Here is a 16,580-nt window from a genome sequence, read left to right as displayed (position 1 = left end):
TGTCATCACAATGTCGACAGTGCGTTGACTTGTATTGCCCTTTTGGGTCAGGCACACCAGCACTACAAGTGGTAGTGGTAGAGAGCGAAGAGAAAGAGCGGTGGCGGCAACATGGGAAATATACAATGTATGATTCCTGTTGGAATTTTTCTGTACGTCAGCCAGCCAGCCAGCCAGCCAGCCAGAATTGGGAAGTGCAGTTGAGCGGCGCTCAGCTGAGTGCAGAATTACTGGAGACGCGCCGCCGTTCGAGTCCGAGTTTGTTGTCGTCGTCTCGTATTTCTGCTTTCCTTCAGCCGCGTTGGTTCACACGATCGATCGATGAATGGTTGGCTAGTTTGTTGGTAGGTTTGCCTGTTTGGACGGCCTGGTCGACTGCGGATGGTTGGTCGATGTATAAAAACGTACGGATGCAAGCGCAACAGCATCAGTTCATCAACAACTTTCACAGCGAGAACACGCGCAGCAAACGAAACGAAATTCATATTATAATTTTTTTTAAATGAACGTGTCTGTTAACAATTATTGAGAGATATTTTTGATAAGACGACTATTGAAAAAGTTTACTGTGCGGAAATAAATATTTAAGAAACAAAAATAATTGGGAGACAACAAAAAAATGTATACGGATACGAAAAATCTCGCACATCAATTGGCCGACATGAGCCTTACCTCGGCGGCGAATACAACTTTAACGCCCACCGCCCCGACAGAGAAGTCCAAGCGCAAGCTTTGCAAAATATGGCGCCCACTACTGCGGCTGATGGCACGCAAGCGCAACAGCAGCCACACTACGGCTAATAGCAGTTGGCATGCCACCAGCTTACACCCGAACAACGTACACCTCAACAATACAATCCCAACAAARGCGCACGCCAACAGCGAMAGCGAAGATTGGCCCACGGCGCATATCGAGGACTACGCCAGTCTCATGCGCAAAATGAGCTTAAAGGAGCAGTGCAATCATGGCACAGGCGAGGCGGCCAGCACACGCGCTGTGCCCGAATGGGAGCGCCCCTGTCAGGCAAGTGCTAAATACGCAACGACAGTGATCAGCAGTGCAAGTATTGAGAAGACGCCGGCCAGCACGTGCGCGCACTGTGTCTATGGGCGTAATTGTCAGCACGAGCAGTTTCATCATCACATCTGTGATGCGGCCACACAAGCCACAAACACAACCGCACCGACGTCCACATCAACAACAGCCGCATACAACACAGCAGGCGCCCCACATTGGCCCACAATGCCAGRGGGTACGGCGACGTTGTCACAACACGCGCTCACCGAACTGCCCATACAGTATATGCACACCGATGATGGCACCTTCTTCTGGACGAACGCACAGGAGAAAATCGACGATGACCTACTCACAGCGTGGTTATGTCAGAGTTGGCGTCAGTTGCCTTTGCAGGCGGCGTTGCTGTGAATGTGCTTTCGCAGAGAGCTTTCACAACACTCTGTGTGTGAGTGTTGGAAGACAGGGGCTTTCATTACTTTCATCAGGGATCTCATTGTTATTTTAGTTTCATTTATACAATTATACACATACATAYATATATTTTAGTGTAATCAAATACTTAGTATGTAAATTGCAATTTACAAGAATAACTACGTGAAGTACACGTCTTAGCTCCATTTGTTTGCAATATAAATATTTGTGATATGCTTAAATTAATTTATACATTTAAATGTTAAAAATTGTAAGAAAGTAAAATTCAAAACATATATTTACATTAAAATATGTACAACAATAAAAAACCAGTGGAAAAAAAGTTTAATCGAACTGTCTTAAATGCCTAGAATTAATTTTTTGGTAAACAGTAATAAATTTGCAAGCTTAAGCTCCCAGCGAAAATTGTGCTTTCAAGCGTACAAGGACGAAGATAAGAACGAAATCACAACCTAAGGTCGAATAAGTTTTTCTGCCGAAAAAAATTAAGCTTACACAATAAAGAGAAAAAGAAGATAAGAGTGCAAGCACAACCTAGTATTGAACTTATTTTTCAACCACAAGAGATCATTGCTGATTATCATTAAAAGCTTACTTCCAAACTTCCATAAAAATAGTAAAACCGGTAGTTCGACGACCTTTATATTTGGTATATGGAGACTAAGGGAATTATTGACCGAATTTAARTAATTTTTGGCACGCACGTMTCATGGCGAACTTCCAAAAAAASATGATTTTACTTAAAAAAAAAAWRCCGATTATTTTATATAATTGATGGTGTTAAATTTTTTTCGTGTATTTTTTCGAAAAGTTCATTCAAAAACAAAAATTAAAAAAAGGCCCCCAAAAGTCAATTTCTACAAAAGTTGTGGCTATTTGAAAATAAAAAACCGATTTTTTTGAAAAATTCATAACTTTTTTGGAGTTGGAYAAAAAAATTTTGAAAAAATTCTCAAAAAGGTTTTTCAAAGTGTAGAAAAGGATGGATAAGTTTCAGCAAAATCTAAAGGGATCGGGTTTAAAAGTAGTCGATTTGGTATGGAATACCCCATACATATGTTGCAGATAATTATTAAATATTCTAGAAAATATAGAACAACTAGTTCAACATCGCATGCTACAGAAACGCAAATTTGGAAATAACGGCTAGGGTTTGTACCCGAAAGCAACTCTCCTACTTACCAAAGAAATGCTTGAGCCGCTCGATTCAGTCATTTAACAGGAGCATCGTAAAGGGGCGCCTAAACAACTCTAAATGTCAACCATTATTTGAACGAATGCATGAAGATGAAAAATTCACAATTTAGACTATGGCATTTGTCGAATAGTAATAGACTCATCCGAGGCAGTTGACAGTTTTTTATTGGGGGCGTTTTTTACGTGGCGGGTCCCAAACCCAGCGCACAACTCTGTGTAGGGTATGTTTCGCCTTCTTATCTTAACTACTTCAAACGTTCTTAGGATACTTGTTCAAAGACCGGAAGTCGTGAGCTGCTTGAGCCATATGTAAAAGAATCATCCTCCACTCCCAAGTGAATGGCAATCAGAAAACTTTAATCACTTGCGTGAACTTCTTCTCGTACATATGACTCCATCCCCCATATCCTATATCTCTTGCCAACAGGTGCTACTTCGGACTAAGTAGGCAATCGAAAAGTAAAGTCCGCTCTCGACGAACAAAAACAAAACTCTATAAGTCACTCATTATTTCCATTCTKCTATATGGTGCAGAGGTATGGACAATGTCAACATCTGATGAGTCGGCCATAGGAGGAGCACCACCTTGCGAAAAGAAGAAACGACTGGCGTGTTGTTGTTAACTCGGCTATAAGTAGAATAATAATAGCAATCTTAACGCAAACTCAGAGAGAAACTTTATAAAACACAACAACTAAGAGCAGAAACCTTCCATTTCCTTCCTTATCGAGCAAAATGTGTGAACAGTTGAGAACGTGACAAAAACGCAGCCATCTTTGTTTGTTTTCATTTGTATATATAGTTTTGTACACATTTATGTTTTCAATTACAAGTTTTTATAATATAAAATATCAAAACTGGACACAAACTATTAAAAATAGTTTATATATTTATAATTAATAGCATTCGACTCTAATTTTGAGTTATTTTAAGAAAATTTCAAACATATTGTACAGATTGAATTATAAAAGTTGATAATTACTACAGTTTATAGATATTGGCAACCCTGCGTTGTGAGAGAGCAATCAGCTGGCACGTTTCTACGTCAAAAATCCAAATGCCGTGAATTCTCAAGTCATCCCACGTCAAAGAGAGAAGGCGATTTTCACTGTGCAGTTACATTGCGCGCCCATCAGCTGACGCGGGCCACGATTCTAAGTTCTCCAATGTTTCTGCTATAATAAGCTAATGCTTGCGAATTTTATGGTGATATCAAAATTTCTCGTCGTCCGAATCGCTCTAGACCTCTCACGTTTAAATTATTTAAAGCTTAGAGCTTTCTTATTAGAGTTATATTTTCCGTTGGGAGAGGTTAATTGGGGAAGGAATTACCTTTACTTGGTTTTCTTTCTTTTCTGGCTATATAGACCAAGTTCTGCAAACACTCGTCATTTTAATACAATAATAATAACAAACAAGAAAGRAAGGGTTAAGTTCGAGTATAACCGAACATTTTATAGTATTCTCGTACTTGAAACTTGAATCAAACTCTGGAAACACTTTCGTATATTAATATATTAAGACAAAGTATAACCGTGATTTCATCCATTTAATGTAAGAGAATATAGCAAGTCTTTTTATGGATAGATGCGGTATAAGGTGAGCCGGAATTTCGAAAATATTTAAGTTAGGTAAATGAGAGCTGAGGGAAGTTTTGACCTGATTTTACCTATTTTTGACACAAAGCCGTRTTRTCATCACAAAAATATTCTCTCTRAATTRCAATATTAGAATTYATCGCTTGACCGATAAGTCCSGTAAAAAATCAGCCATATGCACWGGGCTTCACATATTTGGTGTCTGAGTCGCTAAAAAGGAATTTGGAAACATTGGAAAGCTATAGTCCGATTTCGGCAATCTTTGGACGTAAGATGAAATACCTTGAGGACACTAGTTGGGCAAAGTTTTATTCTGATAACTTCGTTGATGTTTAATGTTGATTTGTACATTCTAAAGTGAAAGAAAGTTTTTTTAATTTATTAATTTTTTATTTTAGTAAGTGTCAACATAACTGTTTCAAGGGGAGTAGGCATGGTTATTATCTGATTTTACCCATTTTTTTAAAAATTGATGAGGTGATGTAGTTTAAGGGGCTTAGAAAATATGTACATTAAACTATTTRGGAGGCGGAAACATGCCCACTACARKCAAACTTAATTTATCATGCTAGGCTGTAAAAACCTAATTGTCGAGTTAGYATAAGATYATTATAAATAGGTATCAGAGTGTTGGTGTCTCTTTTAAAAATYTCTTACAAACAGAGATAACAGTCGGGTTAGACAAGTTCGTCGGGGCTGTAAATACTTTTATATAATGCTATGGCACATACATATGTATATAAGTTTCGCTTACCTCGTTCTCTGTTGATCATTGAGGAGGATAGGATTTTTCGCTCAGAACAGGTCTCGAATTGGAAAATTTAATTTAATTTTAAGAGAAAAACTCTCAAAATTGAGTAAAATGTCTGCACAAGAGAAGGCACAAATCTATAAACTCTGCTCGAATTCAAAAATTTAAGCTAATTGGACCAGACCTGATCTAACTATACTCCCTATTTGTGAACTCATAGCAGACATCGAGAAGACATCCCTATGAAGTTTAATATTTAAACAACAATTAATTACGGCCGGCCCCTAATGGGTACCCCTTTATAAAACTGTCCACTATCTTTCTCATTGCTTTTCATACCAAGTACTCGTTGCTGCTTTGCATAAGAAAGTGTGTAGTTAACACAACTACAAAAAAAGGTGATGATAATAATCAACACAACAACACCAACAACAATACGTATGTACAAAAATACCAGCAATGAGCACAACAACAACAACAGAAAAAACACCTTAAATAGCGCATGTAATAATAATAATAGTGACAACAACTTTGGCATTGCTTCAGGCACGTTCTCATTTTCCCACACTTTTCGAGGTGCTGGTGGCTGGTCGCCATCGAAGAACAGACGAATGCGGGACGCGCGGACACGAACTGAATACGAGTAGAAGTAACTGACTATGAAAATGTGAATGTGAGAACATTCTTCACTGCAATGATTAGCAATGTGCTGCTATGTTTGCTGGCACTGCCGCTAATGTTGTTGGAATGTTGTCGTTATTGTTGTTGTTGTTACTGTTGGATAAGCATGCAATTATGTGAAAAGTGACTACTCGGTGTGCGGGTATTTAGGTATTTCTGTTTGCTCGCAAGCACAAATATGCCGGCGTATTGTAGTTGTTTTTGTTGTGACAGTGTAGCTTATTTTAAGCTTTTATTTTTTATTTTTTTTATTCTTACGTCTTGGCGAGTGGACACTCCCTGCTTGGTACGGCGGAGCGCGACTACTTTGTTATGCTGGTCAAGATGCCACAACGGCAACATGCCAATCGTTATTTTAACGGATCTCGTTAACGTAATAACGTTATTAATGTCAGTGTGATTAACCTATGAATTTGGTGGGTTCGACATGGAAYGGTCGGCTTGAGCGCGAGCAGTTAGCGGCAAGGCGACTGCCGGCGTACGCGTTTATTGTGTATAATTTAGGCTGCCGCGGGCCAATCAAAATGATGGACAGTGATGATTAACAACAACAAAGAAAACAGCAACAACAGCAACAAACACAAAACAACAACGACAACAAAGTGCAAAAAAATTACAAAAACAACTACAACTACAACAAAGTGAAGGAAAAAAATACAAAAACAACTACAATAAATACTCTAGCTGCCGTTTAGTCACTAACAGCAAGCATTACAAATTAGCATCGCTTGTTTTTGCTGCTGCTGTTATTGTAATTGGCAGCGCTCGAGCGYTGAGTCAGCAAAATATACATATGTATGTACATAAGCACATATGTACATATGTATACTACATATTTGCATCATGGTGTTTCATATCAACTGGCATTTTTTATCACGAAATACCTTATAGCAGAAACAGTGCAAAACGTAAAATCGTGGCCCGTGTCAGCTGATACGACCTATCTTATTTTATGTTATGAAAAATTGTAATTGAAAACTTCGATGTGTACAAAACTATATATGCGTATTGAGCAATGGCAACATTGTTCAGATGGAAACAAACAAAGTCGGCTGCTTTCTCCGTTTTTAACACGGGCTCAACTTTTGAAGAATTTTGCTCGTTAAGGAAGGAAAAGGAAGGAAGGGAGTAGCGTTTGTCACTGTTTCTGCTATTAATGTTTTTGTTTTTTTTTCCCCTTCCGGAAGCAAGATTCGCGTATTTTTCGACAATATTCTGAGAATTTCGCGAGATTTTAGCTAGAATTGTTTACCGAGTTGTGGCGTGTGACGGGGAACTACTCACGCACTGCAGTGCACTGGAGAATTTAGTCAAATATTTTATTTAAACAACTTGTCATGATATTTCTTATTTACAAATACTTATTACAAATTTAGAAAAGCTCTTAATATTGTAGAGGTTAAAGATCCGTTTACTCGTTGACGTTGACATTTCGAAGAATAACATGGTGAAATACCTCAACTTTTTGAAGTCATTATCACAGAGCAAATGACTTTTTCGGTTTCTCCATTCATTTCTTGTTTTTAGCTTGAAGTTTTTAACGGTAAATTTGCTGGAATTTGTGAATCATGTAACAATAGGTTCGTATGTACGAGAATACCCCAGCTCTGAATAAATGAATAGGTTTTAGGGAAATACGCATACTACTATACATACAGGGTGTTACTAGAGTTTAAAAAAAATTGTTTGGTTTCCTTTGGCTGTGCGAACTTTGATTCCAGACTATTTAAATATCAGCTTCAGATTATCCGACAACAGTCGTAAGTTAATTTAGCGCCATATAATCATTTTGTATAGGCTTTTGAAAATTAAGAAAACATTTTACGCAAAAACTTTCTTAAAGCTGATAATTAAAATTGTCGTAAAAAATCCAAAATATTATTGTATTTTCTGGCAGTTTGTGTAAAATTTGAATAAATATCGTGAAATGGTAATTTTTAAGTTCATTTTCAGTCATGGCTAAGTGCTTGAGGGGTTCTACAACACCTCTGGAATATTGTCCTAAATTTTGAAGTTGATCCGAGTAATAGTCTCGGAAATACAGCCTTGAAAACTTATGCGCTCGAGGCTAGCTATTCTAAGTCGGTTGACAAGATTTCTTGAGAACTACTCAACCGATCTTCATGAAATTTTACAYTGGTCTTTGAAATATAATTCTCAATGGATGAAGGATGTTTTTTTGATTACAACTAATTGAAAAAAATCGCGAAATTTACCTGAAATTTTAGTTTTTTCGCAAAAATGTCTGCCAAAAATCCGGTTTTGTTTGGTTTTTCCTCCTTTCTAAAAAAGGCCTTAAGCCTTAACTAAAACACGTATTTTTTCACTTTAGAAGATCCTGTAAGTTAAAAAAAAAATGTCCAAAAATTTCAGCATTTCTTTGTTAATAGCATATGTTTGTAACAATAAAAAATTCTAATAAAATATTTCATGTCTTATCTGAGAAAAATATTATAGAAAAAAAGCTAATTTTTACCCAAGGAAACCCATCTAACCATTTAAGTGAACTTCTCTTTAAGATACTGATTTTTTGCATTGAAGCAATAATAACTTTATTTTTTTTCGGTTCACCCTAATGCAGATAGTTATATGTATGTATGTATGCACGTTTTTGAAACTGCGGAAGTTCTACTTATTATTAGATAAACTTAATTAAATTTATAATGACAATCATATTAACTTTCGTAAACATATTTAGTTATAAGTATAATAAATAGACGGTCCTTAAACTTTGTAATATACATACATATGTACAAACTTACATACATATGTAAGTGGTAAACAAAATAGCACAGATTCATATCGCAATGCAGTACGTGTAAAATGTAATTACATGGTTTTTTATCAGCTGAAGACAAAATTGGGGCGAAAATTTACGCTGTTAATGAAAACACACGTCACAGTGTCGCAATTTTCATTTGCGCTGAAAGTTAAACTGAAACATACATTCGTGAAGAATAAGAAAGTATTAAAAACTAAGTTTAGCGGAGTCGAGCTAGAAATCTCTAGTTCACTAAAGCATTACGAAAAAGCATACTATAATAATTAGTAATGAAATATGGGCGTGGCTTTTATTCTGATAAGTACAGTGTACTTATCTACTATATCAAAGTACTCTTAGATACGGATAAGTTCCCGAACTTGACAATAGACTTTTTTAACTCACACACTAGAATTTGGTCTTTGTTCGTCGAGAGAGGACTTTACTTCTCGATTTCCCACTGAGTCCGAAGTAGCACCTGCTGGCAAGAGTTATTCTGCGTTGAATTGCGAGGCTGACATTGTTGGTGGTGTTTATGCAGCTTTGAAATCGACGAAGAGGTGGTGTATGTCGATACTTTTCTCACGGGTCTTTTCCAGACCCTTTTCTAGACTCTCGCAACAAAGTTGCTAACGTGAGTATTATAGTTTTGTTCACATAACGGTTGTTTGYAAGTCCTAAAACTAAAAGAGTTAGATATAGGGTTATACATACCAAAGTGATCAGGGTGACGAGTAGAGTTGAAATCCGGATGTCTGTCTGTCCGTCCGTCTGTCCGTGCAAGCTGTAACTTRAGTAAAAATTGAGATATCATGATGAAATTTGGTACACGTATTTCTTGGCACCATAAGAAAGCTAAGTTCGAAGGTGGGCTTTAATCTTTGACACAGTAAGCTCGGTAGAACCTTATATGCGATGTTCAGGAGGCTTATACACTTATATAGCACACTCAAATTTCAATTGTCAAGCATGATTTCTTCAGACCATATTCTACAAAGAACCTAATGCATGCGGTATATCAGTTTTTCGCCGCCGCATGTGAATAGCTTGGCCAGTAGTCCATCGTCCACGCCGCTTTGCTGTTCTTCAGACGGGCAATTGTTATTCGATGTTCTTCATGGTCGGGCAATGGAACATCTGCTTCATCGACATCGATTATGCTTTCACTGCCATTCAGTTGTTTAGGGAAGTATTTCCTCCATAATTTCAGTATGCTCTGACCATTAGTCACTAGATGACCTCGGGGGGTTATACAACAGTATATACATATGTTATACAGTTAAATAGCTTAATTTAATTGTTAATTGTGGCGCTTTATAGTTTTTCGTTTTGTGGCCCTGGCAGCGGTTCGATTTCAAGAAAGCAATCCTTATCGATTCAGGTTTCGCGGGCAGTTTAAAGGAACCACTGCGGTCTTTGACTCGCATATTTATTCCAATAATCTACAACCCCAACCTACTGTGCGATAGGGACTTACTCATTGTTAGAAGTGCTTCTCCTAGAACATACCACAAAGTGCGAGTACACTCTCAAAACTATGTTGTCACCTCCACTCACAACGAATACTATTTACTTGTACACGTAAAACTGTACTTTCGTGGTAAAAACATTAATAATGCGGTTGGTACTTTACGGTACTTTATTGTTGTTTTATAAAAATATTTATCGTGGCATTTGCTGATAAGCGATAAGAAATAAAAAACATATTTTTCTCAGCGCGACTAAAAGTGTGTATAAATACAAAACAGTCAGTGGGTCGATAGTATGAAACAATCAATCAGTGTGCATTAATACCTAAATTCGAAGTGACAAAAGCAAAGAAAATACTTTAAAATAAAATAACTCAAAAAAACAAGAAAGTTTTCAAATACAAAAATAAAAAATGCTGTGTAAAAATTCCTACATAATATTTGCCACGTTGTTGGCCTTCTGCAATGCCAATACAATAACAACACTTGCTGATGAGGCACCTTTAGATGCGGACCAGAACCAGGAGGAGCAGCCATGCCCAATAATCTGTCCGGCTTTGTATGCGCCTACTTGTGGCTATGATGGCGTTGRCTATGAGCAATTCGTCAATCCCTGCATGATGCAGGTGGCCAACTGTGAGCGTAGGAAGGAGCGTACSTCGCTGCAACAACGTGAGTAACCGCAGCGCAAAGTGATCGCGTAACCTCGTTAGTGTTTGGGTAATAAAAGAAATATTTCAAATAATTTTCAGCCTTCGCACAGACCGACAATGATTGGTGCAGTACGAAATTGGTAAATAACATATATGAAATTGTGTCCAACTTCGCTGACAATTTGAGCAAAGAGGAATGCTTGAAACCCTGTCCGATGATTTACGATCCCGTGTGCATTTCGAATGGCGACTATCGTGTCACCATCGCCACCGCCTGCCAATTGGACAYCTACAATTGTGCCCTGAAGGGCACTAAATGTGAGTAACATTTGATAAAGTTTCCWTTTTTATACCCAAGCATAGTTTTGTAGTATTACTTACTTATATTATGAGGTTCATGAAATACCGCTTGTTTGTAAAAATGCCAACGAGGCAACACCGTTGTACTATATATCAGTTGAGATCGTGTATGCACTTGTTTTTAGCTTCGCTTTAATGAAGCAACATTGTAGAATTTAGCAAAAACGAACAATCTTTAAGATAATCGAGTCTTCGTCGTGCAGCATATTTGTTGTAAACTTGAATACGAAATAATAGTGAGTTGTTCGGTGGTAATAAAAGTTCGATCGGTTAAAATGGTACAACTCTAATGACACGAAGTTTGCAACACCGACATGGAAAGGTCGGAGAACCTATAAGGGGTTAGGGGTATTCAGAGCACGAAAAAGATGAGAATTTTCAGTATTATTTTTGCTATTAAAACATGTTATTTTACAAAAGTAGTAATATGGCATTATTATATGTGCTGACTTGAAGTCACGAAAATTTCAAAAAAAAAAAAAAAAATTAAAAACTATTTCCAAAGCGGTGACAACCATAAGTGTCCTTGTAGATTCATCTAAAATCAATTGGACAAAAAAGAAAATAGTTTTATAAATAGATAATCCTGGACCTGACCGAAGGGTTTTTTTTCAAAAATTAACACAATGGCGGCATCAGGAAATTTTTTTCGAAATTGGTCTTAAAAAATCGAAATTTTTGAAAAAATAAAACATACTTTTTTTTGAAAATTCTGACTACCCCTAACCCCTTATGTATATATCATACATAAATGATCAGTGTGTCGAGCTGAGCCGATGAAGCCATGTCCGTCTGTCTGTATATAAGTGATAGTATCTCAGTTTTTGAGATATCGATTTAAAATTTCTCTTCAAGAAGCTACTTATTTGTCACTACCACCGATGTCGGATCATTACAGCATATAGCTGCCATACAAGCKGACCGATCAAAAACCGGTCCTTGTGTGGAAAACTTTTTTATTTGATATGATATCTTCACAAAATTTTACATAGTATATTGTCATTGCAAACGCTACGTCCTTCGAACATATTGTTCAGATCGGRCTAYTATAGCATAGAGCTGTCATACAAACTGAGCGCTCAAAATTAATATTCAGTTTTCCGTTCCCACGGCAGTCGAGACRAAATTTCACGGGTCTACGCAACCGGAACGGACTCGGAATTTTATGCGGACAAYGACAGAATTCTGCCACAATAACAAYTYTTCCGCTTTTAATTCTTTTTTATGCTGTAAAAACCGACCTGTGAATTGAAAGACGTTTTTTTACTCTTAATTATAGCATTATCWGAGCGAAAACGGTTCACATTTTAGAAATAATTTACTTTTGAAACATGCGCTGGGTATAAGAAAAATTTTGCCAACTTCTCATTCTACATATGTATCTTATCTTATCTTTGTAATGCAAACTCTTTTTTATTTAACTTATACTCTTTGCAGTGGAAGCCAAGCTCTTCAAAATACTGAGTACCAGGAAATGCGAGCTCAATTAAACTCAACAGACAAACAACCATCGTTTGACGAAATTTCATATAACAATGAGTTAAGAAATCATAGAAAGCTTTTAAAATGTTCCTTTTTTATATAAAGTTTTTTGCGTCTCTTAATGAAACTATTCCAATAAATATGTGATTRTGAATATACATACAAATGTAATAGAATTTATAGTTATAAAATAGAGTAGTCATTTGGTTAGTTAAGTAGGTACATACATATATATATACATACGTGCTCTTTTCATTGTGCAATAAATATTGTATTTTGTGCTTATCGATAAAACGGCAGTTCTTTAAATCACTCGATTTATGTCCCAGCCAATTTACGAAACACTGATTTTCTGATAAGTTAAAAACAACAAAAGTTGTTATAAACACGTAATTACGTTTATTTATATTATGTTAATAAAATCGAGAGCTATAACTCTCTGTTTACGAGTACATACATATACAATATATCGACACCGAAAATGTAAAATAACGTAACATCACTTTTCATAAGTTTGCAGGTGAAGGAAAAACGATATAATAGAAGCCACTCATATTGAAACAAAATTTTAGTTTTGGTTATAAAATGGTTGTATATTCGTTATATAATGGTTATATCTGACAGCGGAAGYTAAACATTTTATGCTACATATATGTAYGTACAAWGAGRTAGTGAATCGTAAGCAATAAAAAACTTAATTTGCCCTTTTTTGAATATGCAATTTTGCATTTTATGTAATATGAATGTCAAATGTTAGAAATGAGTTAATTGAAGAATGCTTTTCCRTACTTCAAACCCTTTCGACATTCATACCTGCTAACCAAAAACTTCAGGTCTGTTTGGGCCACTATCTTGCCAACGCAAGCCTAGTTCGCAAGGTGAAAAGAAAATTCTTAAAAATAATATTTCCAATATATCCTAATAATAAGCAGTAACACCAATTTCTTAGCATTATATTCAAAAATTTTTATAATCCCAAATATCCTCCGACTTCCAAGCAGGACTATTTTATTGATGTTATTCCAGCTTTTTGTTTATGGGTTATAACGKAGAAACTTTATTTTTCAMGMCGAARGTSSSRRRAAAAMCKRAAAAAAAMTYTAAAAGACTTGAATACRAAYTTATATTTTTGYTTACAAGGCTTTACATTTTATACCCGATAATTTAACTGTATCATGGCCAGCAATCGACAGCTGACAACATTAATATGCTGCAATAATTATACACTTGCAACATGATGTGACACAGCGTAATAAAAATATGAGTAAAATAGTTAKATATTATGCATAATTTTAAAATTCTTAATCTGTTATTCAAAATCTATGTCGTCACCGTACAGTAATCCCCCTTGGTCACAATACACTTGGGCCAACGGTTTTTCCGGTTTCGAAACAGTCGTTGAAGTCAATTTCCGCAATAGCCTTCAATGCGCGTGGCGATTAACGTTTAATGTTTTCAACMGTTTTCCCCGAAGCGGTGGTTTTAGTTTGCTGAATAGCCAGAAGTCACACGGAGCTAAATCAGTCTAATACTGTAGTTGCGGCATGACATTAGTTGAAAACTATGTAAGTAAAAAACTCGCGAAGAAGCAATGCAGTATGCGCAAACGCAAAGTCTTTCTTGTTGACAGTGTGGTCGGTCGGAAGGAATTCGGAGTGCACCACACCTCGTTAATCGAAGAAAACTGCCAACATAATTTTTCTTATATTCTATTATAAGCGCTAAGTTACATGTACGAGTAAACTAATCATTTATATGAGTTTATTCATCAAAGCTGAGATCAAACTTTAATTCTTTGCTTTAATTGTCATTTTAAAGAGCTTAACTTAAATTTTAGTGCTAAGCTATAGGCAGAGTCTGAGCTCCTTTCTTTGGATGTCATAACAGAGAAGCTATAAGTCACCAACTCCATAATCTTGTATATGCCATGACTGGTTGAATCCTTTCTAGTGACAAGGCATTCRAATTGGTCCATCAGAGAACTTGAAATTTCGATTTTGAGAGAAATTTTGCTTAAAAGCTAGTCTCRTAATGTTATACACATTATATATCGAACTTAAATTTTTATAACCTTATTTACGTATAGTTTGCCGCGAAGTTTGTAACACCAAGAAGCAAACGTTGGGTACCCCGAACCCTGAAATTTGGCATAGCTTATTGTCTAAGGCAACGCTAGAATCTCCGAACAAGTTGTCCAGAGATGCTTCTATTCAAAAAGCTGATGTGTAATACATATATAAATAATAAACGGTGTTTATTTCGACATGTGAAGTTGTGGACAAGAATTTAGCTTTATAATAAAGATAAGAGCTATTTTSTTTTAAAACTGATCTCAGACAAGTCGCGGTTAGCTCGAATGTAATCCGTTCGAGATAATTTTTTCCAATAATTGGTGCTGCAGTTATTAACACGCCGAATATTCTCTTCTCAGACTTTAGTCGTCTTGGGTTTATCTGCATACGCAAACGACTTCACATATCCCCACAAAAAAGTTAAGTATATAAACGTTATATCGTATAAAAATAAAAGTTATGTCGTACGATATTTGATGTCATGTCACAGGAACACGTCTGAAGATAATGCGCTCACCAAAAAGTTTCCTTTTTATAAATTGAATGTTTGTACTCACTCAACTAAAACAGAGCTTCATAACAAAATTTCTTGTGGAATTACTGATCGATGTCCATTTCGTTTTGGGTTCAATCAGCGTTCGACAAGTAGCTCGCCTTCAATACATGCGCGAGTTAAAGTTTTTATACTCGCRAACCAATACCCTTCCGCAAAATCTTCMATAAATTGAATKTGCACAKCKSCARAGGTCRCGMGCTCTGCTTCACAGCAGCAATAACGTCTTCGGTGCGCACTGCGCTGAGGATGCGCATTATTCATTAGGTTAAAGGAGGTGCAAAACCCATCCATAGTTACACGAATTACCSAGTCGCTGGGTGATTATGTCGASCGAATATTTAAKGCAATATTTTGGCAATGAAAMATTGTGATTATTTTTRTAATGAAWTTGACTGCGTTGCAAAACGCTCTTTCCAGAGTATTCTATTCTTCTTTTCATTATGAAGAGCTAAAGTGAATACAGGGCTTTTTTAGAGGTACGCTACAAAAGTAGACSGATAGGGACACCAAACGTCGCCATACTTTTTCCCGCTTGACAGTTTTCTTCGGTAAAGTTTGCCATTTCATCATGGAAAGATATACGATCGAATTTATTATAATTTTCTACTTAAATTCGGAGTCAGTGGTCTCAACTCTAAGTGCGCTACGTCCAATTTATGGTCGTCATAAAGTCGTTAGATTAGTCAGACCAATAATTGAGCGTCTAGTGGAAAAATTTGAATTCACAGGCACATTACAAAATTCTTCCATGCCAGTCAGACAATGTAGTGCCCATGGTGCTGAGAATATTGCTGCCGCTAGCGCATCAATTGAAGAAGACCWAAATCAGCCTCTCACACGTCATTCTCCAGCGTTGGGCATCGCTGTGACGTCGTTGTGGCCAATTTTGCCAAAAGATATTGGCCTAAGTCCTTACGAAATCAAACTAACGCAAGAACTGAAGCCGCTTGACCACCAGATTCGCAGAATCGTCGTATGTTCGTGCATTGCGCTGGGCAACAACTTGAAAATGATCCGGATTTTTCTGGCTGAATGACTTTGTAAAAAAAGTAAAAAACAAAAATATTGGTCAGATAGCAATCCACACGTACGCCATAAGTCACCATAGCATCCCGAAAAAATTACGGTTTGGTGCGGTTTATGTGCCGGCAGCATCATTGGGCCGTACTTCTTCCGTGATGACCACATCACAGCATGTTATTGTGAATGSGCATCGCCACCGCTCAATGATAGCCAAATATTTTTTTTTTGCCCGAACTAGATGATATGGACTTGGATAACATCTGCTTCCAACAATACGGCGCCAAAAGCCACACAGCAAATGTCACAATCGATTTATTGAAAACCAAGTTTGGTGAACGTGTTGTCTCACAAAATGGCCCAAWCAATTGGAAGCCGCCTTCGTGCGATTTGACGCCATTTGACTATTTCCTCTGAGGCTACGTCAATGTGAAATTGGAGCAGTGTCGGCCGATTTATGCTTGAAAACCTTCCAAAATAGATTTAGCGTCTGGACTTCAGCCTCGCCTTATTAAAAGCCGCGTTTATCA

At 36.8% G+C, this 16,580-nt stretch overlaps 2 protein-coding genes across 2 annotated transcripts; both read left to right on the top strand.

Moving 5' to 3' along the window:
• Positions 1-237: 237 nt before the first annotated feature.
• LOC108978649 (enhancer of split M2 protein) lies at positions 238-1,654 on the top strand. The gene has a single exon (XM_018949025.1). The coding sequence runs from the start codon at positions 620-622 to the stop codon at positions 1,424-1,426; it is 807 nt and encodes a 268-aa protein (XP_018804570.1). The 5' UTR covers positions 238-619; the 3' UTR covers positions 1,427-1,654.
• Positions 1,655-10,179: 8,525 nt separating this feature from the next.
• Positions 10,180-12,560, top strand: LOC108978642 (enhancer of split M1 protein). The gene is made up of 3 exons (XM_018949019.1): positions 10,180-10,579; positions 10,660-10,878; positions 12,358-12,560. Exons 1-3 carry the CDS (start codon positions 10,321-10,323, stop codon positions 12,408-12,410), a joined length of 531 nt encoding a protein of 176 aa, XP_018804564.1. The 5' UTR covers positions 10,180-10,320; the 3' UTR covers positions 12,411-12,560.
• The last annotated feature ends 4,020 nt before the right edge of the window (positions 12,561-16,580 follow it).

Source organism: Bactrocera latifrons, unplaced genomic scaffold, assembly GCF_001853355.1.
Source record: "Bactrocera latifrons isolate USDA-ARS-PBARC rearing strain unplaced genomic scaffold, ASM185335v1 scaffold_125, whole genome shotgun sequence".
Classification (NCBI taxonomy): Eukaryota; Metazoa; Arthropoda; class Insecta; order Diptera; family Tephritidae; genus Bactrocera; species Bactrocera latifrons.
Note: the sequence above shows the minus strand (reverse complement) of the source record. Positions and strands in the feature narration are given on the sequence as shown.